Source organism: Mauremys mutica, chromosome 8, assembly GCF_020497125.1.
Source record: "Mauremys mutica isolate MM-2020 ecotype Southern chromosome 8, ASM2049712v1, whole genome shotgun sequence".
In the NCBI taxonomy this organism is placed as follows: Eukaryota; Metazoa; Chordata; order Testudines; family Geoemydidae; genus Mauremys; species Mauremys mutica.
Genome location: NC_059079.1, coordinates 73,644,372 through 73,668,114, shown reverse-complemented (window position 1 = coordinate 73,668,114; position 23,743 = coordinate 73,644,372). Strand labels below are relative to the sequence as shown.

Below are 23,743 nucleotides of genomic sequence, written 5' to 3'. Positions count from 1 at the left end.
GTTTGACAGCAACATCAGGGTTCTTGTTGACATCGTATCCCTGTCCCCTCTAGAGCCTTTGAGCATCCCTGGCCCAGGAGTCCTACTGCCCTTCTGAGCAGCTGGTTGGACCCTACTTATATAGAGGTCCTTCTGGCTTCTATACAGTCCAACAACTCAAAGTCCAAATTCTTAGCAGGGCAACACCTTCTTATGTATCCCATTTTCCCACAACCAAAACAGATAGCCCTGACAGCCTCATACTACCTTGCCCCTAAATGGCTTTCCACAGGCCTTTGTTTAGATTCCATGGTAGTTTTAGCCCCACCACCCCATGGTAAAGTATCTTTAATAGCTTGGACCCTCCTGAGTTTTCTCGGTGCTTTGTGCAACCGAGCAGGCCTTACAGTCATTATTCATATAGGAGCAAACCCATCTTACATGCCTCACTTGCCCGCAGTCAGTGCACACAATTGACAGGATCCTGCACCAGGACCCTTTTTGAATCTACTGCAGCCAATCCTTTCCAGTTGCTGGATCTCCTTGACATGTTGTGGCTGCTGCTGGGGCATTTCCAAAAACTGGAGCTGGAACTCTAGTTGTTCCTGCCCCTCCGTATGCCAGCTCGGCAGGGTGAACATCTCATGGCCAAGGAAAATGTCTGTGCCTTCCTGCCTCTCCACGAAGTGAGGGGTTATTATGTCAGGGTCCCATCCCAGAGCACACCCCTTTATGGCATGGCCTTGCAGGCACCCTACCCTCATTTCCCTCCTAGTTTTTTCAATAATGTGTTCATAGCCCCACATACTTAAAGTAAAGTTCCCCTTCCTGGGGTTCAGTTTAGTAAGTCTTTAGGAAATAAAATCTACTTTGGTCCTTTAAGGCCCAAACCCTTCTCTTTTGGGGTTTCCAATTTCACCCTCAATCCAGGGCTTCAGGTTCCAGTTCTTTCTCCAGTTACTGCTGAGCCAGGGAGATCTCAGTCCCACTGCAGCCCCTGGAGAGTCTTTTCCCCTAAATAGTCTCCAATCCAGGTCCCTGGACTCACAACTACAGCTTCCCCCTAGTTAAGGCTGTGTTGGTTGGCAGACAGGCTCCTCGCCAAATTGTCTTTCCTCTTTCCCCGTGGTTCGTTAACAGATGAGATTTTTATCCTGTTCAGGAGGTAGCTCCTTTATTACCACCTGGTTCCCATTGACCAGATTGTCTGCTGCTCCCCTAAACACCTGTTCCTTAAAGGGGTGATGTCATGGAACAGCGGTGGCTGGTCCCGAGCCCCCATACTCCTTAAAGGGGCCAGACTATCCTGTTGAAGTGAGGTTTTGCTCTGAAAAGCAAAAAGATGTGATTATGTCACCTGTCAGGAATGGTCTAGATAATACTTAGTCCTGCCATGAGTGCAGGGGACTAGACTAGATGATCTCTCGAGGTCCCTTACAGTTCTATGATTGTATGATGTTGTGAGGTTCCATATCTATTGTCCCTTTGATTCCATATCATTTGAACTCTGTTTGACAAAGCTGAAAAAAATTATGAGCCAAATAAATTGGGAGGAAGAATTTAATCAGGACAATGTGAATGATAATTGAGAATCATTTAAAAATACCCTACTGGTTGCCCAAAAAGTCAAAATCAAGGAGCAAGGCTGTACTGGCTAAAAATATGATTGGTTAAGAGGGAAGGTGAAGGCAGGTATAAAAATATTATATATAACAACTGGAAGAAAGGGAAATTTGATAGTAATGAATGTAAACCAGAAGTTAGGAACTGTAGAAAATTGATAAAGGAAGCAAAGGGACACAAGGAGAATCCTGACAATGGTACTGGTCCGTTACTAGATGGAAATGGGAAAATTATCAGTAATAATACAGAACAGTGTTCAATAAAATATTTCTGATCAGTGCTTGGGAAAAACAGATGGTATAGTATCATTATATGGTAATGATAGCACTCTTCCCATTCCACTAGTGTCGCTGAAGGATGTTAAACAGAAGCTACTGAAGTTAGGCTTTTTAAAATCAGCTGATCCAAATAACTTGCATCCAGTTTTAAAAGAGCTGACTGAGGTGCTTGCTGGACCATTAATGTTGATTTTCAATAAGTCTTGGAGCCTGGGGATGTTCCAGAAGACTGGAAGAAAGCTAATGTGCCATTTTTAAAAAAGGATAAATGGGATGACCCTGGTAATTATAGGCCTGTCAGCCTGATAATGGAGTGGCAAGATAATGGAGGGCTGATATGGGACTTGACTAATATAGAATTAAAGAAGGGTAGTGTAATTAACGGAAATCAGCATGGGATTATGGAAAATAGATCCTGTCAAACTAACTTGGTATCTTTTTATGATGAGGTAACAAGTTTGTTTGATAAACTTACGGTGTTGTTATAATATACTTAGACTTCTGTAAGGTGTTTGACTTGGTACCGCATAATATTTTGATTAAAAAACTAGAAGGATATAAAATTAACATGGCACATATTAAATGGATTAAAAACTGGCTAATGATACATCCAAAATGGAGAATTGTCATTTAATGGGAGTGTTTCCAGTGATGTCCCTCAGGGATTGGTTGTTCGTCCTACAGTATTTAACATTTTTATCAATGACCTGGAAGAAAACATAAAATCATCACTGATAAAGTTTGCAGATGACACAAAAATTAGAGGAATGGTAAATAATGAGGAGGACAGGTCACTGATTCAGAGTGATCTGGATCACTTGGTAAACTGGGTGCAAGCAAACAATATGCGTTTTGATATGCTAAATGTAAATGTATACAGCTAGGAACAAAGAATGTAAGCCATTCTTACAAAATGGGGAACTCTATCCTGGGAAGCAGTGACTTTGAAAAAAAGATTTGGGGGTCATGGTGGATAATCAGCAGAACATGAGCTCCCAGTGTGATGCTGAGGCCAAAAGAGCTCATGTGATTCTGGGATGCATACACAGAGAAATCTTGAGTAGGCATAAAGAGGTTATTTTATCTCTGTCTTTGGCATTGCTACAACTGCTGCTGGAATACTGTGTCCAATTCTGGTGCCCACAATTCAAGAAGGATGTTGATAAATTGTAGAGGGTTCAAAGGAGAGCCACAAGAATGATTAAAGGATTAGAAAACCTGTCTTATAGTGACAGACTACTTAAAAATCTAAATCTATTTATCTTAATAAAGAGAAGGTTAAGGGGTGACTTGGTTACAGTCTGTAAGTACCTACATGGGGAACAAATATTTAATAATGACTCTTCAATCTATCAGGGAAGGGTACACATGATCTAATAGAAGTTGCTAGACAAATTCAGGCTGGAAATGAGGCATAATTTTTTAACAGTGAAAGTAATTAGCCATTGGAACAATTTACCAAGTGGTATGGTGGATTCTTCATCACTGACAATTTTTAAATCAAGATTGGATGTTTTTCTAAAAGATCTGCTCTAGGAATTATTTTGAGGAAATCTTATGGTCCATGTTGTACAGGAGGTCAGACTAGATGATCACAAGGGTCCATTCTGGCCTTGGAATCTATGGATCTATTAAAAGGCTAACAATTTTTTTTTTAACTGTCACCTCTGCAGACTCAATGTGGACTTTATCAGTCGAACTGGGCAGTTTCCTTCTTGTACATCATCAACAGTGATAAAGACTCTGCAAACTAAATGAGTCTTTCATTGTCTGTGGTGGGTCTGCACAGTTATAAATGGCTGGAACTTAGTAACCAATTTTGTTGATGGTGATCACAAAGGAATAAAATCCAGCTCACTCCTTTTTAACTCTGTTGGTTCTGCAGGGCTAACAGGAGTAAAAAGCAGTGAAAACGTATGCTAGTCACTAAATCAGTAGATATGATTCTGAATTCACCCAAGGAGCAGGTCTGGGGAGTTAGGTGGTCTTTTTACAGCTCCTAATCTTGTCTCTGCCTTCACTGCAGCACTTTTATCTCCTCGCTAAGATTCTGCTAAACCTGAACCCTTCTTTCTCTTGAAGTGGAGGAGGACATAGGCTTCTGCTACTGTGGGAGGCAGATGAGTGATTCCTGTCCCTGGTGGCTTGGCTTACCTGATAAGATACGCTGTTTTCTCTGGTACTACTGTGCAGTGAGTCACTCCGAGCCAGCTGTGGGGATAGGGGCCCAGGGAGGGAGTGGACTGCACTGGCTGCAAACAGGATTCTCATTTGCTGGTCCTCTAACCATACAGTTAGAACAGGGGTGCGGAAAAAAGTTTGCCCACCCCTGCAGTAGAAGGACAGAGCGGCCCCCAGTGGCAGGAGGAAACTAACATTTAGAAATCTGTGTTACTGGACTCAGCTCAACAGCTAATCAATGGATGTGGGAAGGGAGAAGAGATCTGCACAAAGCATCAGCAGACATTGATCTCAGCTCTTTGTGCTGCCTCCCCTTCTGCTCCGCCCTTCATAACAGGACTAGTGGTGTGTGAGCCTGTTGTCCCAGTGTCATTCTGAAAGAAAGGAGAGCTTGTATTTGTTTATATGAAAAAAGAAGAGTCCTAAAATTAGCATACTAGAAGCAGCATTTCTAGTAGAGAGAAAGAGCCTGGGCCTGGTGCAAAACTGTGAACCAAAATCAGGCCATGTATTCAAGTAAATGGTTACAAGTTCACTGTCTAGTACATTAACTTGGCAGTTGTTGCTAGTATACTAGGCACTAGATATTTACGTATATATATTTTAGCTAGTACCACAGGCGCTGACTTTTCAAACTGCTAACCCCCAGCTCTTCCCTAGGCCCTGTCCCCACTACATTCCTTCCCCCAAGGCCCCACCCCTGTCTCGCCTCTTCCCGTTCCATCCCCGCCCTGCCTCTTTTCATCCCTGCCGTGCCTATTCCTGCCCAGTCTCTCCCCGGAGTGTGCAGCATCCTTGCTCCTCCTCCCTCCATCCCAGCCTCCCTGCACGCGTGAAAGAGCTGATTATGGCAGGCGAGAGGTGCAGGGATGGAGGGGGAGGCGCTGATCCACGGGGCCCACTAGGATGACCAGACAGCAAGTGTGAAAAATCGGGATGGGGTGGGGGGTAATAGGCGCCTGTATAAGACAAAGCCCCAAATATCAGAACTGTCCCTATAAAATTGGGACATCTGGTCACCTTAGGGCCCGCTGGCGCCTCGGAGGCTCTGGAGGAGGTTGGGGGGAGCTTATAAGGGGGCTGCCAGTGGGTGCTCAACACTCACCATTTTTTCCCCATGGGTGCTCCCGCCCCATAGTTGTTTGTTTTAGCCTGTAAATGTTAGGGCACTTCACCTCAATTCTTTTTGTGGCCTATGGGATGGCAGGAACTCCCACTGCCAACTGAGCCATTCCTTGCTACTAGGCACTCCTATGTTAGTGTACCTGTAACCACAGAGCCAGGGCAAACTGTGACTAGGGGACAATAAACCTGGCCACATACCTTTGTCACTGAACCGTGCCTGTGGTCTTTCTTTATGAGTAACACCAAAGTCTGTTGAATGAGCAGGCTGCCTTGTCTACTGCTAATAAAAACCAAGGACAGAAGCACCGGGCAGCCTGAACACGGCTACTAAGGCAAAGACATTCCAGCCTTCAGCAACTAACAACACTGGATAGCATTATCTGCTGAACCAGCTATCTGCGCATGGCTGGATGGCACAATGAAAGAACACACACTCACACACAAGCCAATTGGCAACAGCATTAAGCATACCTCAGGCACTGTCACTGTTATATTTGACCTCCCATATCTTTTGTTTATTATCAGCCATCAATGTGTTGAATTTAATATGAATTGTAACCCCCTTAGAACAAAGAAAGACCTGTTATTTTGCTTTTCTGTAATGCACCGTGCACATATATCACACACATGGTAATAGTAACAGACACCAAAAATAATACATAAAAAAGAAAGTATAAAATAGGAAGTGGCAGAGAATATGATCCCAGTGGGGCTGCATTAGTACTTCTAATGATTCTTTTATTTAGTGCCTACATAAGTGTTATCAACTCTTGGGGTATTTAGTGTTTTTCTTAAAGTCCAATTGTTGGATTAAGGTGAATATGTAAGAATCTTAGCTTTAAAAAAAAAATGTTTCTAGCCCCTTGTGGAGGCAGAGAAAAGTTTGAAAAAGGGACCCAAGTGCACCCTAAATGTTCAGAAGCCAGAAGGCAAATATAAAAGAACCCCCAATTAATTATTTAAAAAAATCTCATTATTTTTAATCCAATCTCATGATTTGGGGATGCCTAACTCATAATTTTTGGACTCATACTGATGATGTGTGCAACAGAAATGCATAGATAGATTAGGTAGAATAGGAAAAGAAGTTATTCAAAACTAGGCAGCAACTTGTACATTTAAAGGTTTTGGGCTTGATTCTCCATTCTCGTGTAGTCATTTTTCACCAGTGTAAAGTGAGTTTAAAACACTAACAGATCAGGATGATAGCATTTTACACCATTTTCTACTGCTATAAATGACAACACAAGGTCCAGAGCAATGGGGGATCAGGCCCTGTGTAAGCTAGTTGTACAGGTCAATTCAAGGCTGAAAAGGGACCTGAGATTGGGAAGCCATTTTGCTTCCAACTGAAAGAAAAACTGTCTGTCTCTTTAAAAGGTGAAAGAGAGCAGGGCCGCCCAGAGCAGGGGCAAGTGGGGCAATTTGCCCTAGGCCCCGGGCCCTGCAGAGTCCCCCACGAGAATATAGTATTCTATAATATTGCAACTTTTTTTTTAATGGAAGGAGCCCCCGAAATTGCTTTGCCCCAGGCCCCTTGAATCCTCTGGGTGGCCCTGAAAGAGAGCACAGGAAACAGAAATAAGTTAGGTGATTGTTTTTGACACACGGAACTCAGGAAACATACATGTTTTGAAATTCATTTGTGTAATCATAGCAAGTATGCAAAATACTTGATAAAAATAATTTTGATAAAAAAGATACACTACTCTGGATTAAAACCTAGCTGCTTTTCATGTGTATTACATTTTTTTTCCTCACAAATTCTGTGAAAGCATTTTAATGTATGGATTTGGTTCATATTCTTATTTAGGCACCTAAACAGAATTGCTTCATATTTGTAAGTAATAGAATAATGCATTTGCGACAATGACTATGAAGAAGCCATTTTGATATACAGTGCTAATAATCTGTAAACTATGAAGGATTTAAAAGGTGAATTGTAATGGCTCTGAAGAATGATTGTAATCATTTCAAAGGGCCATTGTTTTGTAACTGGTAAAGAAAATGCCGATCAAAATACACACACACACATATATAGTAGTGTGTGTGTGTGTATATATATATATATATAAACAAAATACACGTGATTAGCTAAATATGGAAACTGAAATACATAAAATTAAGACTGGATTTTTATCATAAGGAATATCATGAAACCACTGATTAGCTTTAAAAAAATCAATCAACCTTTGGCAGTTTGAAATATTTGTGCGAGTGAGCGGATGTGATGATCAGGAACAGCAGAGCAAATGTCATAGAGAGCTGCACAGTGAAACCTTGGGCTGCATGAGGGATTATTAATGCCAGCATTTTCAAACCTGGATGTTTAAAGTTAGGCTCTAAATCCACATTTGGCTCCTAAACAGAACCAGCCTGATTTTCAGAGGTGCAAAGGAACACCAACTGCCATTGAAATCAATGAGGGTCGTGGGTATTCAGTGCCTTTAAAATCAGAACAGTTCTGTTTAGGTGCCTAAATAAGAATATAAGGGGGCTGGGAGAAAGATACCAGTTAGGCACCTAACTCCTGTTCAAAGTCAATGGGAGTTAGGTGCCTAAGTGCTATTTGAGCCTTTGAAAATCTCCCCCTTAGAGCCTAATTTTAGGCACCAGGTTTGAAAATGCTGGCCATTCTGTCTACATTAGATTTTTTAGCCATTTTGGACAACGAGTGTCAAATATTCTCACACTCCCATCAGCCAGTGTTGAATTTGGTTGACCCCCTGTTTTGGACAAGGTTTGGATAGAGTTCAGTGTCCATTTTAAAGCAGCGATGGCCCTTCATTGTATTAGGGGTTGAACATGCTTTGTTCAGATAAGTGCTAAACTCAGTTGACGCTGTCCACACCCATGTGAGAGCCAAGTTCAGCACTGTTTGAGGAAGGGGCAGGAAGGACTGGGATTGACAACCATTGTCAAACTCAGTTGGAAAGCAGGACTTCAGCAACAACAATGTGGTCCCACAATGGATCAGACCAATGGGCTCTCAAAGAGTGCTTAATTGACCCCTTTGCAGTGCAGCTGGAAGCCATCATTTTCTTTAGCAAACATCATTAATCAGGACAAGCTTTCACGGCCCCATTGGAGGAGAAAACCACAAGGGCTTCAGGGAGTCTGCAGACCCATTGGGGAAAAATCTGGATGAGCACTGTGTAATGTGGGAAGTAGTGGAAGAGAAAAGAGTAGGAAAAAGAAGAGGAAAGAGTCGTGAGACAAGGAGAGGAGGAGGGAGAGTTGGAAATGGGGTAAAATGAGGAAAGAAGGAGGAGGAGGTTGAGCCCAGAAGAACATCAGGGTATATGGTGTAAGGAAAGAGACAAAGTAGAGTGAAGAGAGAACAAAGGAAAGACGGAAATAAAAAAGCAAGGAACATGGTGTAGTAATTTATTTTTAAAATTGTATATAACAGTTTGATGCTGAAATGTTGCAGTATGCCAACACAATGCACCCCACCCATCCCTCCACCCCCAGAGGAAGTATACACAATTGTATTTTATTGCAAATGTCAGTTTGTTGTCCTGGCTGGACACTACATTCAGTCAGGGCCACCCAGAGGATTCAGAAGGCCTGCGGCACCGCCAAATTGCCGCTGAAGACCCAGGACTTCGGCAGCGGGTCCCGGGGCGGAAGGACCCCCTGCCGCGCATCTTCGGGGCACTTCGGAGGTGGGTCCCGGAGTGGAAGGACCCCTCGCCTCCGAATTGCCGCGGAAGACGCTCCAGGGGCCCAGGCCCCGCAAGAGTTTTCTGGGACCCTTGGAGCGAGTGAAGGACCCGCTCCAGGGCCCCCAAAAAACTCTCGTGGGGGCCCCTGCGGGGCCTGGGGCAAATTGCCCCACTTGTCCCCCCCTCTGGACGGCCCTGCATGCAGTGATTTATTTGAGTCTTCAAAAGCTTTAAGGGGATACGCTGCTAGCAGTTCCAGTAACAGATGAGTTCACTCCCTGAGTCCTGAGGAAGAAAAGATAAGATAAGGGGTAAGAAAGAAAGATTTCGGTGTAATGCTGAGCTGGGTGGGTTCTGGCATAAGTGCAACCACTGGGAGTGTGGGCAGGACATGTCATCTCCTCAAACTTCACATTCCCTGCTGAATTCCCACCCAACTTTGCTTTTGCTTTAGCTAGGGAGGTGGGGAAGAGATGGGGCAGGAGTGGGAAGAGACAGGGAAGAGGTGGGGCGGGGGTGGAGCGGGTTGGGAAGAAGCAGGATGGGGTGGGGCCTTGGGAGAAGGGGTGGAATGGGGGCAGGGGCGGGGTCTGGGCGGAGCCGGGGGGAGCACCGTCTGGCTGATTAGAAACTGGGCACCTATGTCCCGAGCCTCGCACCCAGGGCGGTCGCCTAGGGCACAAGGATTTGGGGGGGCGGCATTTTCTTCGGCAGCGACCGCGGCGCCCGGATCTTCAGCCGCCCCAGTTGCCGCTGGCATTTAGGTGGAGGGAGCTGGGGGGAGCGCGAGGAGGGCCACCTGCAGCAAGTAAGGGGGGGGGCAGCACGCAGGGGAACTCCCCTCCCCAGCTCACCCCTGCCTCGCCTCCTCCCCGAGCACGCCATGGCTGCTTCACTTCTCCCGCCTCCCAGACTTGCGGCGCTTAAGCCTAAGCCTCAGGGCGGAGGATGCGGGGTGGGGAGCTGCCGCGGGGGGGGGGGCACCTCAGGGCGGAGTGGGGAGCTGCCATGGGGGGGTGCCTCAGGGCAGGGGCTCGGGGACGGGGGAGGGCGCAAGGTGGAAGTTTCGCCTAGGGTGCGAAACCTCCTTGCACCGGCCCTGCTCGCACCCCCCTGGGGTTGGCCCTGTTCATAGGCCTCAAGCCCTATGTTAACTGCTAAAGCCAATCTCTTACAGGAGTGGCCTGTGGGTTCCGTGCGTTATTGCTAAATAAAATAAATGCTAAAGATAGTTCTATGGGCTAGAGGGGACATGAGGTGAGAGGCCACTAAGGGGACACAGAGCATGAGGCTGGGAACACAAGAGTTACAGAGCCCTGGGGTAGACACAGTGCTGGGGGCACAATACTAGTGGGGACATTTGGTGGGATGACACAAAACACATGGCGGGACTGTGGGACACAGAGCATTGGGTGGACACAATCCAGAGGGACAGAGAGCACAATGAGGGACATGGGGACGCAGCACTGGGGAGGACACAGCACTACAGTATCACCCTATTTTATGAACTAATTGGGGACTGAGAAGTTCATAAAGTAAAAGTTCATAAAACTGGTCATCTCAAAATTATAGTAAGTGTGGTGCAGAAGTTGCAGTATGGTGCACTGCATTGCTTTCTTCTTGTCCTTCAAACCACTGGCAAGTGATTTCCAGTGCATTAAAGGCATCAGAATGTGAAGGGAGATTGACTTGTTCTTCATCGACATCATTTTTGTTATGTGATTTATTTTTCTGTTGGGAAAAATGGTTTGTATAACTGGTTGTCTGTAAGATTGGTGTGCATAAACTCAAGGTTCTACTGTATTCACAAACACACACACTCACAGATGCATGTGCAAACACACATGGTAGAATTGTAAGACATGATGCAGGGTAGAAAGTGTAAAGCTTGTTTGTGGAGCCAGCTCCATGTCCCTCAGAACTTTTGAATAAAAACACCTGGGCTCTGGTTTGACATCTCTGATGTTCAAAACAGCAATGCTTAGGGCATCAGGAAATGGAAGCAATGCAACCTGCACTCATTGGGGTTATTTATGTTCCAGAAACTCAGTTCACAAAAGGTTCGTTAAAATGGGCTCAGATTCCAGCTCACAAGTCTGCTGGTCTCTCCTTCCTCATAACAACTGTTCCCTATGTCTCAGAAGCCCAATCCTTTGATTAAGAGAAAAGAAGATCCTTCTGTCCATAGAAGCCCAAAACGCAGGCAGGCAAAAGTGGGGAGAATCCCCCTCCTGGGGGCCCCCAATCCCTGAGAAGCTGGTAAAGACCTCAGATCAGAGTGCACACACCCTGTATGTGGGTAAAGAGACACGCCTGAGGCCTGCAACCCCTGATCATGGGGAATAGAGGCAAGACCCTCACCCAGAGGATAAAATGCTTAGGCAGGGGAAAGAGGGAGAGACCCCAGCCAGGACCCCGGCAACTCTATGTGAGGAAAGAAGAGATTATTATCAGTGAAGCTCCAGCTCTCTCCTTTCCCCAGTTGGGAGTTGGGACCTGTTTTGAGATATCATCTCTTTCCTCTAGTCAAGGATTGGGTGCGAGCAGGGCCGGTCTGTCTCCTTTTTGGAGGGAGATGGGGGTGAGATGAGGAAAGGCCTGAATGGAGAGAGAGTTTAGGGAAAAAGGGAGCACCTGTACGGAAAAGGTTTGAGGGGGGTATCTCTTGAGGGTTTGGGTTTATTGAGTCTAGTGACATATACAAACTGCCTCTGGTTGGGTGTGTAGAACTGCATTTCTCACTGCACATTGTTTTATTGTTTGTGCAAAATTGGGCAAATGATGTCTATTGTTTTGAATGTTTAAATCATATTTTAAATGTATATATGATTATATTAAAATGTTATTTCCATGATTTCTCTACCTATAATCACAATGTCCTAACAATTGCCACTACCAGACTGCAGGCATAGTCCATATGTCCCATTTTGGCCGGAACAGTCCCCTTTTTAAGCTCTGTCCTCAGCATCCTGATGTTTTTGGCAATACAGGGCATTTATCCCATTTGCTCTTGCCATAGATGGGCATGGAGGAACATTCAGGAAAGAGCAAACAAGACAAATGCCCAGTTTTGCCAAAAAAGTCATGAGGTCGGCTCAGCTGAGTGGGGGAGGGATAGCTCAGTGGTTTGAGCATTGGCCTGCTAAACTCAGGGTTATGAGTTCAGTCCTTGAGGGGGCCATTTGGGGAACTGGGGTAAAAAATCTGGGGATTGGCTCTGCTTTGAGCAGTGGGTTGGACTAGATGACCTCCTGAGGTCCCTTCCAACCCTATGATAACAGCAGGTGGGTTGGGCGGTGGGACTCAGGCTGACAGCCCTGTACCCCACCACGGAGCTTGGGTGAGCAGTGACACCAGGGAGCTCAGGCAAGGGGTGATGCTAGGTGGTTTGGGCTGTCAGCCCTCTGCGGTGGGCCTCGGGTGAGTGGCAACACCAGGCAGCTTACAGGGTGTCCTGTTTTCAGTTCAGGGGAATATGGTCACCCTATACATTATGCAAATAAAAAAATTAATATAATGCAAGCTGAGAGTCTGGAGCAGTCAGTAGCAAAATGTGTAGACTAAGCAAACTAGGATATGTATTCTGCATTCATACCAAACTGCAATATATATCAGTTGTATCAAGAATATAGTGGGCAGCCAGATATATACATTATAATTAAGGTGTGTCATATATAGTCCCTGATCTAAATTGGGTGAGGAAAGGGTTAAAATTGTGTTGCTGAGTAAGGGGAGTAACAGGTACCTTCCTGCATTGCAGGATCCAAGAGACATTCAGCCATGGGGGAATGGAGCTGGGCTAGGGTGACCAGATGTCCCAATATTTTTGGGACCTTTTCGATACTAGGGGCTTTGTCTTACATATGCAACTGTACCCACTTCTCCCTCCAAAAAAGGAGCATCCTGATTTTTCACACTTGCTATTTGGTTATCCTAAGCTGGGCATAGATACTACTGAGTCCCCAAATCAAAAAGGAGGGAGCTGTATAAGAAGCTGAACTGAACTGAAAGCAGGCTCTTCCTCTAATAAGGGAGCAATGGGGCTGTAAACGATTTATTCTATTTGCTTGTTTGATCAATGTCTGTGAGAAGCCATTTATCCAGTGTTACGCTTTGGCCACAAGAGGCCTGATTTTTGTCCTATGGTAGCTGGCAAATCAGTTCCTGCTGTAATAACAGCCCAGAACACAGTGACAGAGCTACTCCAGTACCTGAGATAAATATTTTTTTAAACTTTTTCCCTGTAAGAATTTTTCTTTAAATAAAATTTGTGTATTTAATTTAAAATCCAGTTGTGCCACAACACTAATAACCACCACAAATCAAACTAGAAAATGCAGCAAGTCCTTGTTGCTTTTCTCCTGTATTGTGCCTGGGTGTTAGAGCAGTTGGGGGTTGGGGATCTCACACACCATATGCGCTATAATTACCTAGTTTAATGTTACTGTATTTAAACACAGGCAGGGATTAAGCCAGCAGACTCCCTCGTGGGGAGGAGCTTTTATTTTGCCCATTCCACTTCTAAATCAGTAGGGCAGGACAGGTCAAACAGATGGAAGTGCAAAGAGCGAGAGTTATTTATTTGCTTGCTTTTTTAAAATTCCAAATTGATGTCATCCTTTGAAAAGACTATGTTCATTTGCAGACACTGGGGTTAGGCTATTTGAGGTTTAACTTTTTTCTGTCTGCATCACTTCCCTATCTCGAAATTCAATATCTACCACTTTTCTTGATTAAAAAAAAAAGATTAAATAGGCATTTTAATCCAGAAAAGGCTTAGGGAAGATCAGTGCAGCTAGAATGTCTGCAGAGATCCCCCGAATGACACAGAGAGGTCTTTTTTTCCAGTGCACATAATGCTTGCACTTGGCATGCTGTTTCAGAATAAGTGCAGAATGTCAGACTCTTTATAGCAGTGAATATTCATCATGCCAGCCAGAGGCAGAAACTGCAGTCAGTGCAGCATCAGCAAAGGAGGCAGGGAGGAAAAAATCAGGTTAATGACTGGCTTTCCCTGCGATTTATTTCCTGCTTGTTGCCTGATCTCCATTTTAAATAAATGCATTTAATTGATAACAATGTGGTTGCACTGACATGAGGGTGGAGGGGTCTGTCAGTAAGGACTGGGTTAGTCCTTGAGTCACAATGTCTATAGCATGTGTGTTCTGTTGGCTAGAAAAATCAGACAATTCAAAAACATTTCCTTTGAAACTACTAAGAATAGATGGTTTGGGTGAAAGCTTTTATCTGAATGACCTCTTGGATCCGGGAGCCACTGAAATCCTTCCAGACAGGGACAAAATGATGAATGGGAAGGGGAGGGACAGAATGGAAGCAAGCTACTGTCTCGGCTGAGCATGTCACATAGTCATAAATGTCTCTGCATGGAGATAGAACTGCACAGAAATGCTTCTACCTCCCTTTAGCAGGGGTACATCTGCTCGCACACTAAACTCAGCCTTCTTCTGACAAAGGTTCTTTAAGAAAGCTGCAGAGACATGGGAGGCAAAGACAAAGCACTACACTCATAATATATGGACAGTTCTCATTATGTAAAGTGAGCACCCACCTGTTCCTGGCAAATGCCAGATTTTAGCTTTGGGGTTATGCAGAGACTACAAGTATGCACAGTCCCTAAAAAAGAGAAAATAAAAGGTCAATGAGAAAAAAACCTGCATCCCTGGCCCAGTCTTGATGGGAGTATTGATTTGCCGACTGAGTGACATGATGTTTTGTGCTCTGTGAAGCAGGCATCATGCTCTGCACTTAGAAGATATCTCAATTCCAGACTATTTTAACCCATCATTCTGTGTGTCAGCTCTGTTCTGTTTACACATCATTTGGAATAGAGTACAAGCCGGTAAAAACCAACCTCTCAATTGAGTGAATGCACAAATCTAGTCTTCCAAAAGATAGCCATGTAAAATCTGAGTGACAGACATTTATTTTAGAGTCTTTCATCAAAAGATTACCAAACCCACAAACTATACAGGGGTCACTTCGCTCATAATTGAAATGCAGCCTCTCTGGGGTGGAATGAAACTGCTTTCTAAACAATACAACCCTGACCACAGTCTTATTGAGTTGAAACTAAAGGGGGAATCTAGGGCTGCAGAAAATTATCCATGCTGTAATTTCGAACACACACTTCTTGCAAATAGTAGCTTAGGATTTTTCATGACTACTGCTGTTCATGATTTTAGTTTTATATTTCATCTTTTTTAAAAATCTGGCATATTCAGTTGTGCAGTGTCTCTGAAAGCCATGGTGGGGTGTGGTTCAGCACTATGTCAGAGGTCTGCTGAGATGCTTGCATTTGTCTTTGAGCCTGTGGGTGGTGGCTGATGAGGTCAAAAAGGCATCTTCCATTTTAGAACGCAGACATGCACACATATCTGTAGTGTCAGGGAGCTGCAGCTGCAGCCTGGGTTTAGTTTCTGTTGTGTACGTATGTTTTAAAAATAAATCATTTCGTCATTGAACATAAGGACTCCTGAATTCATTGAGAACAAGACAAAGGAGAGAGCGCTACCTACCTAGTCAGCTCCAGTTCAAGGAATGCCTAGGTACTGGCAAGAGGGGCCAGTCCTGTTTTTCTTTGTGATGACCTCTGACAAGGTCATATATAGCTGTAGGATGCAGAGAAAAGGAGTGTAACACTTTAAATGAAGTGTGATAAATATAGTTGGGGAGGGTAGCTTTATTTAAACAATTTTTATACGTTCAATAAACATCTTAAAAGCATTTATTAAGCTCTAGAAAATATGCAAGAGAAGCACAACTAATCCTGTTAAGTATAAAATTACATCTAAATCGAGAGTTTTTGTGTGTTAAATGCTTGTTGATCAGACAATAAATAACTCGTTATAGAGGCTTTAGAAACTGAGGGGTAGGTGACATTTATCCCTGATCTGAAATGCTAAATATGTACTGATAGTACAACTGAACTGTGACCTTCCTGCCTGACACTCCAGATATAAACACTGTTGTCAGGTAAATCAAGCAGAAGTGAAATTTCTTGAAAAGGCCGCTGAAGCCCTGCTACTAGGAAATGATGGTCACTAACCTATTAAATTCTGGCTGTAGCTGTCTCCCTGCTTTTGAGTTCCTCAGCCCACTGTAAGGATAATTAGTTTCCTTTGTCTTAGTGAGTATTAAGGAGTATTAATATGCTTAATTTATAAGGGCAACAAATGTATTCAAGGACTGCGATAAAGACAGACAAGCGGAGGCAAACCCTTTAGACTTGGTGCTCACAGAATCCTGATTCCAGGGTAGATATTATGGGTTTGCTAAGTTTGGTTCCACTATAGCAGAACAATTTGTGATGTATATTACTCACTTAATCTGGTGAGTAAATTTGTGTAAGCAGAACCAGATTAAAGAGACAGTATCCTGTTTTGCATTAGATTTCAGTGGTACAGACAGACACGTGCACTTTGTAGTGTTGTTTAACATTTTCAGGCAATCCAGGACCCCCCACCCACATTGTGCCATAGGATATACTCCTTTACACTGCAGAAAGGGATCTTAAATAACCCTTGCAGAATACCCTAATCATAAAGTCAACTTAAAGCCCCTCTCCCTGGTATAAGGGACATGTTGAGGACAGGAGGAGCATGGTCAGAGTACACTATGCTCCAGTTGTTTTGCTGATATAGTGGTCTACGGAGAGGCATAATAAGCCAACACACTTTAAAGAAACCTTGGGACTTATTGCACTGTGCAGGCCTTTGACACAGTCCAGAATTAGGGAGGTCCAAAAGTGGCTTAAGGTCACTTCCGTCTCTCCCGTTCATGTGCCCAACGCAGGAATAGAAGAAAAGAGAATCTGTGCCAGGGTTATTTGGAAGGAGTGGTGGATGGGGGTTGTTGGGAAGGAGAAAATATTTATTTGTCAAGTAAAGCTTGATTCAAAGTGTGGAATATAAGAGGTCACATTTTATGTATACAAGAAGAGAGAGGATCAATTCCTAATTGGAACTAGGCCAAGATACACACTATTCAGTTCTGTAATTTATTATTTCAAGGAAATGAGGGGGATACCAAATGTACACACATCCCCAGGCAAACAATTTAATAAAGCTGGAGTGAAGGCTGAAAGTGCATATTAGTGTCTTGGGTGTTAAGCGACTTGCCAAAACACTGGTATTATCAAAAACAAACATGAAAAAAGTCAGCCATTCAAAATTAATGTTGCAAGAAACTTACAGGAATGTTGTAATTTGGAAAAAGAAAGGACACAAAGTTCTGTTAACATTCCAAAAAAGTGAAGATATTTGAAAACAGGGAAATTCAGTTAAGCTCACCAAAACAACCCTCCCAAAACAAGCTGAGCCAGTTTTATCTAGTCATATTGATAAATGTATGTATTTATTGTAAGTTAAGTTCCCATACATAACATAGGTTTATCTAATAATTGACCACAGAGCTAATGTCTCTTAATCATGTAGGAGACAACAACCTTTCTTTATGATCACACCATTCCCAGGAGAAGACATGCTTTACTATTTCCTGTTTATATGTCCCATACTGAAAACAATCATCTTACCTTATTCACAAAGATTCCATGGGCCACCTATTACACAAATGTCCTCAAATACATGCTAATATAGCATGTAAACTGCCCTTGTAGGGCCTAGAATGTGAAAGTACAACTAGAGTTGTCAACTTTCTAATTGCACAAAACCGAACACCATAGCCCCATGCCTTCCCTGAGGCCCCACCCCGTCTCGCCCCTTCCCCGAGGCCCCGCTCCCACTTACTACATTCCCCCTCCCTTGGTGGCTTGCTGTCTCCCACCCTCACTCACTTTCATTGGGCTGGGGCAGGGGGTTGGGGTGCGGGACAGGATGAGGGCTCTAACTGGGGGTGCGGGCCCTGGGGTGGGGCCAGAAATGAGGGGTTCAGGGTGCAGGAGGGGACTCTGGGCTGGGGCAGGGAGTTGGGGTGCGGGAGGAGATGAGGGCTCTAACTGGGGGTGCAGGCTCTGGGGTGGGGCTGGAGATGAGGGGTTTGGGGTATAGGAAGGGGCTGCTGGCTGCTTCCAGGGTGCAGCATGGTGCCAGAACAAGTAGGTACTAGCCTGCCTTAGCCCTGCAGCACCACCGATGGGACTTTTAACGGCCTGGTCGGCAGTGCTGACCGGAGCTGCTGGGGTCCCTTTTCGACCGGGTGTTCTGGTTGAAAACTGGACACCTGGTCACCCTAAGTACAACATCTGCATGAAAAGCAAAGATCAAGAAGCATTACACATATCAGAAATTTGTATGTATGCAAACCATTTTAAGGAGAGACTGTAAACTTAAAAATGTGTTTTTTATTTCTGAGACAAGAAAACCCTTTGGTTTGCATACATAATATCTTTTAAAACTTAAAACGTCTATGCATAAAATTGCAGAAGTTGCAGAACCGCATAGTGAGATTCAGAAGTACAAGAGAGTTTACATGTTTCACACAGATCACAGAAGAGAATGTAAAAGCATTGTGGGACTGCTGAGAGGACCAGTTGCAATGGTCCCGCTGAAATGCTGGTGCTTTTGGTCTACTCTGCCACTGCAACGGTGCATGCAGAGTGGCTCAATGCAGAATATGGTGGTGAGATTTGTTCAGAGCAAATGTAATTACGATGGTGCTGACAGTGTTTATGCACTATTGCACCCACGTGTATGTGGACAGGAGGTGTGTTATAACCATGACAGGTGCTTGCAATTGTATTTGCAACACTACATTTCTCTAGGGTACACAAGAATAAGATTTTGATCAGACTTCAAAGGTTTAAAAGGTCATAACAAATAACTCCAAACATAAGCATTAAATCTTCCCCAGGACAGATAAATTAAAATCAATTTGAAGTTTCTGTCCAAAACTGGGAATTTGTAAAAGTACATAAGAATGGCCATACTGGGTCAGACCAAAGGTCCATCTAGCCCAGTATCCTGTCTTCCCACAGTGGCCAATGTCAGGTGACCCAGAGGGAATGAACAGAACAGGTATCATCAAGTGATCCATCCCCTGTCACCCATTCCCAGCTTCTGGCAAATAGAGGCTAGGGACACCATCTCTGCCCATCCTGGCTAATAGCCACTGAAAGTGTTGAAGACTCTTCAGATAGTAAAAGAACAAAACAAACAAAAAATAGCTTATTTTTCAAGCTCCCTACAAATGTGTTCCACATCACATTCGGTCAGCATATTGTTAGTGGCAGAAGACCACACATGAGAAATTTCAATTAAGCAGGTTAGTTTTGGCAAAGTTGTGGCAGTGGGATTCAAAATTGGGTTTATACTGGAAAGCTAGTTACAGGCTGCCTAGCTTAAAGCATTCCTGCTTCGCTTGGTATGTTAGAAACCATGGCAGAGTTCTAAAACCAAGCAGAGGCTGTATAGATCTGTGAGTCTAGCACACCAATGAAGAACTTCCCTAGTTATGTCCAAAGTACTAGAAGGCCTGAAATGTCTACAAAATCCTGATGACAAAGCTTTCTTATATTTTTATTTGACAATGAGTAGCTTCCAAAATAAAATGATCTACCATATCTCATCGGAATGCCAAGTAGGGGGTCACCAAAATCTGAAGTTTTAGGCCTTGCTGTTATGGAGTTACAACATGACAAGAAAATTCACAAAGAATTTTCCAATCTAGGAAATCATTGAAATATTTACTCTCCTCTCCAAACATCTTTGCCAATTCACTCCCAGTTTGACACCCATCATCCCTCTAATTTCTGACTTTGCATTCCAGTTCATAGTCCGTCAAGACTTTCACTTTTCCTGAGCATTTTAGAGGAGTAGCCATAGTTGCCTTTAAAAGAAGGAAAGGCTATGGAGAAGACCGTCCACATTTATGAGGCCTGATTTGGAACCTTGTTTGAAAGAGACCCTTAGATGTGACAGTTTGCCCTGTGTATGCTATATTAGCTGATTAATTGTATTTGATGCTGCTGTAAGATTTTAATGTTGTTTTGACTTTTTCAGAACCTGAGGCAGGAGAGGTGTCCCCCCCAGTGGGAGCTGGTGTGAACAGCAACAGCTGGACCTTTAAATATGGACCTGGCAATCCCAAACAAGCTGGTCCTGGTGAGTTGCCAGACAAATTCATTATCCCGGGATCTCCTGCGATCATCTCCATCCGGCAGGAACCACCAAACAGCCAAACTGACAAAAGTGACTTCATAACCTTTGGCAAGAAGGAGGAGACCAAGAAAAAGAAGAAAAAGAAGAAGGGAAACAAGACTCAGGAGAAAAAAGAAAAGGGGAACAGCACCACTGACAACAGTGACCAGTGAGGGGTTTATACTGTCAGAACCCACTTAGCCATTTTTTTTAATATTGGCAGATCTCTCCTATGTAGCAACTCCCAACTTCTTCCTACTGTTAACAAATTTCCTGTATATATAGACTTCAGAAATCAGCAGGAAGTTCACAGTGTCTATCTAGATTGCTTAACAGGTTTTGTCTTGAAAGCTTTATTAAGTCTGGTGTTAACTTTTTTTCTCCACTCTGGCTTGTTTTCAGACTCTAAAAAGCAGACACAAGTTTCCTTTCTCCTACGCCGAAAAGGAGAATCTTCACAGTACAGCCAGTGAGAGGTTGGACTCTCTGCATTGTGATTCCTGTGATCCTGTCTTGATGACACTTACAGGACAAGTTTAAAAGTTTTAATATTGTGCACCCTGTGTCTGATTGGAAACATTTGTGTGCAGATGTGAGCTAGGTGATACAAGATCAGATTATAAATGCAAGAAGAGCTGGTAAAATATGAACAACAAAGGAAACACCTAATGAATGTAGTGGTGAGAGATGTTCAGGCTGGGGAGGAAATGTCTCAAGGGAGATGACCAGATTTTTTGAATATAGATACTAGCTGTGTGGAATACTGAGTCTTTTGCATGACGTATTGTACACACTCCAGGAAAGAAAAGCTCACATTTACAGCTCTTTAAGATACCATAAAGTATAACTCTCACCAAGCCATTGGCTATATTGTCATTATAAGTCCTGATTATCCTAGTAAGGATGTCCCTCAAAGTGAGACAACAAGGGATGGGCTGACATCTAGGGAACATAACTGACTGTGATGTTTCCTGTACATCCCTGTTTCCAGTCTATTTAACATTCTTTTGCACTTAATGTCTCTGAAAAGGTCAGAGTATTTTCCACAACAGATATGCAAAAGTGAGAAAAAAGAAACACATTATCTATGCTTTTTGTTATTTGATATATTTATTTATAAAGAAAATATAGCTGTAAATGTTAAAGAAATATGATGCCCTTTAACCCAAACAGAAGTCAATCTACAGCTACTAGAAATTATAATTGCTGCTATTAAAGTGCTTTAGAAAAAATGCCTGAAACACCTGTATTATATCGGCCACTTGCCAATCACAGCTTTATTCTGTTGGGTCACTCGGGCGCTGCCTCTTGCATGTATTAATAAATACAAGAATATAATTTTTTGCATTAATCTGCACTTTGAATACACAACATTTGCAAACAAACTGTCCTAATATAAAGAAGCAGAAGCAAACTATTTCTCACACAAGATCTACTAACCTGCTAGCTCTGTGCAGTGTCTTGGTGTTATCTCCCACACAACCTTTTTGGGTTTTAGTTTTACTTTTCAATGAGGTTATGAATTGCTGACCCTATTAACACTCATTATGTAAAATTCAAGTACTGTATGTATGCTGTATGCTCTTATAAGAATCCTGAAATATTTATTCTGTGCTTGTGTATGTGAATGTCAATGGAACTATTACCTAGAGTGGACTTTAAGCTTTATTGTTGAATGTAAATCCATTCTTTCTTTTTTGTACACTTGTGGAAAAGTGGAGTAGTGTTAATTTTTTAAGCCACTGTTGGTTATCGGTTTTTGTGTATGAAACACAAGTAAAATATCTTTCTTAAATCAAGCAATCAGTGACTCAAGGGCTTTTATTTATGGATGATTATAAAGCAACAGCTCTGGTAACTGCGAAAAGCTAAGATTACAACTGGTGTATTGATTGTATCATTTGGTATCAGTGTTTGGGCATAGACCAATATATGTATTTTTAAACAGAATGTAGCACTACAAGGAATTCTAAAGAGATGCCTAGAGTATTTTACATTCACAAAGTGAAGCTCAAGGTGTCCTACGAACCTGAGCTCTATGAGATACCACACTGTTCTTAAAATTTCTAATGCTCACTGTAATCTAGGATCAAAGAGAACATCTTTGTTCCTTGTGACATGTCTGATAAGTTTTAAATTTCCAAACTGCAGAGAGTTCAGAGCTGGTCAATTACTACTGAGTTCAAAAACCTGCCAGTCTTTGAAAACCACAGTAGGTAAAAAATCTGATTCAAAGGATTTCATAGCTCAAAGAATGAATTTTATGAAGCACCAAAGGTACCCTGTAGTCCAAGAAATAGGGGTCTGTTTAGATTCATTTTCATTTGTGGCTATTGTTATATCCTTGGGGCAGCCGGTGTAGGAAGCAATCACTTGAGGCCAGAGAGCAGGCAGCTAACCAAAACCTCCATTTTATTTACAGATATACAGAGAGCTCACTCAGCCGGTTGAAACCAGCTGAGCTATCCCTTAATAGTCTAACTCAGTTGCCATAGTAACAAAACCCATGACAACCAAATACACAACAGCTATCAGTCTTGTGCCATTGGCAAAGAAGAAATACTACTCATGAAAGAAACTCATCCTTGACTCCAAGCTGCATACACAGGGCCGGCTCTAGGGATTTTGCTGCCCCAAGCACACCAGGCAGGCTGCCTCTGGCGGTTTGCCTGCGGGAGGTCCACCGAAGCCACAGGACCAGCGGACCCTCCGCAGGCAAACCGCCGGAGGCAGCCTGCCTGCCACCCTCACAGCGCCAGCAGAGCGCCCCCCGCGGCTTGCCGTCCCAAGCACGCGCTTGGCGTGCTGGGGCCTGGAGCCGCCCCTGTGCATACAACAATCTTCAGAAGTTCAAGAGCCAAGGTGCACGTGCCAGGGCTTGGGGCTTCAGCACTCAGGGAAGGGAGATCTTGGGGCTTCAGCCCTGGGGGGAGGTGCCTGCCAGGGCTTGGGGTTTCAGCCCTGTGTGTGTGTGGCGGGGGGTGTCTCAGGACTTCTGCCCCACGTGAGGCACCTGCTGGTGCCCAGAGCTTCAGCCCTGCTGTGTGTGAGGGGTGGGTCTCAGGGTTTTTGCCCCACAGGAGGTGCCTGTCTGGGCTCAGGGCTTCAGGCCCGCTCCTGCAGAAGCCCTGAGCCCTGATAGGCATGCCCTCTGGGGTTGAAGCCCCTCCCCTCCCCCTGCTGGGCAGAAGCCAGAAGTGAGGTGTGTGGGGGGGCACATGGGATCACATGCCCCTCCCCAGATTTTTGCCAGGATTTGCTGGCCCTGCTCAGTCACATGGTGCTCCTGAGCCCCCTCTATGCATGGCAGCTGCTGGAGCTGACAAGCTGGGAGCTGCAGCCGTGGGGAGAGGCAAACAGCTGGGAGCTGCACGGAGAACCGCTGAGGGTAAGGTGGAGTTGTGTGTGTGTGTGTGTGTGTGTGTGGTGTGTGTGTGTGTGTGTGAGACTCAAGCTGTTGAGGGGGGCGCGAGACTTTAAATTGTCCCCCTCCACTTTCAGCAGACACCAGTCATCTCTGGCAGAATCCCCTAGCCCCACCATCCCACCACAGGGCAGAAGCCCCAAGCTCCTCCCCCCACAGTCTTGTAGGTGGAGAATTGGGGTGGTGGTGGGGCTCCATAAGCTACACTTTAACTGTAAAATAGCTGCATACAGCTCATGAGCCACGGTTTGACCACCCATGATGTAGAACACTCTCTCGGGGAAGACGTGGAGGGCCTGAAAAAAAGCCCAGGAGAGTATACTTTATTGATTAATTTTGCATTGGCAGAAG

The 23,743-nt window shown here is 44.1% G+C and overlaps 1 protein-coding gene across 14 annotated transcripts in view; it reads left to right on the top strand.

The window, feature by feature from the left end:
• Positions 1 to 21,763, top strand: part of LOC123375395 (protocadherin alpha-C2-like) — a 334,194-nt gene extending 312,431 nt beyond the window's left edge. For 13 of the 14 annotated variants that reach the window (XM_045026235.1, XM_045026230.1, XM_045026240.1 and 10 more), the window contains one exon: positions 19,831 to 21,763. In XM_045026235.1, the coding sequence (XP_044882170.1) occupies positions 19,831 to 20,141 (311 nt within the window). In that variant the 3' untranslated portion in view covers positions 20,142 to 21,763. The remainder of the gene's footprint in view (positions 1 to 19,830) is intronic. The other variant, XM_045026229.1, reaches the window with a different exon arrangement.
• Positions 21,764 to 23,743: the final 1,980 nt, after the last annotated feature.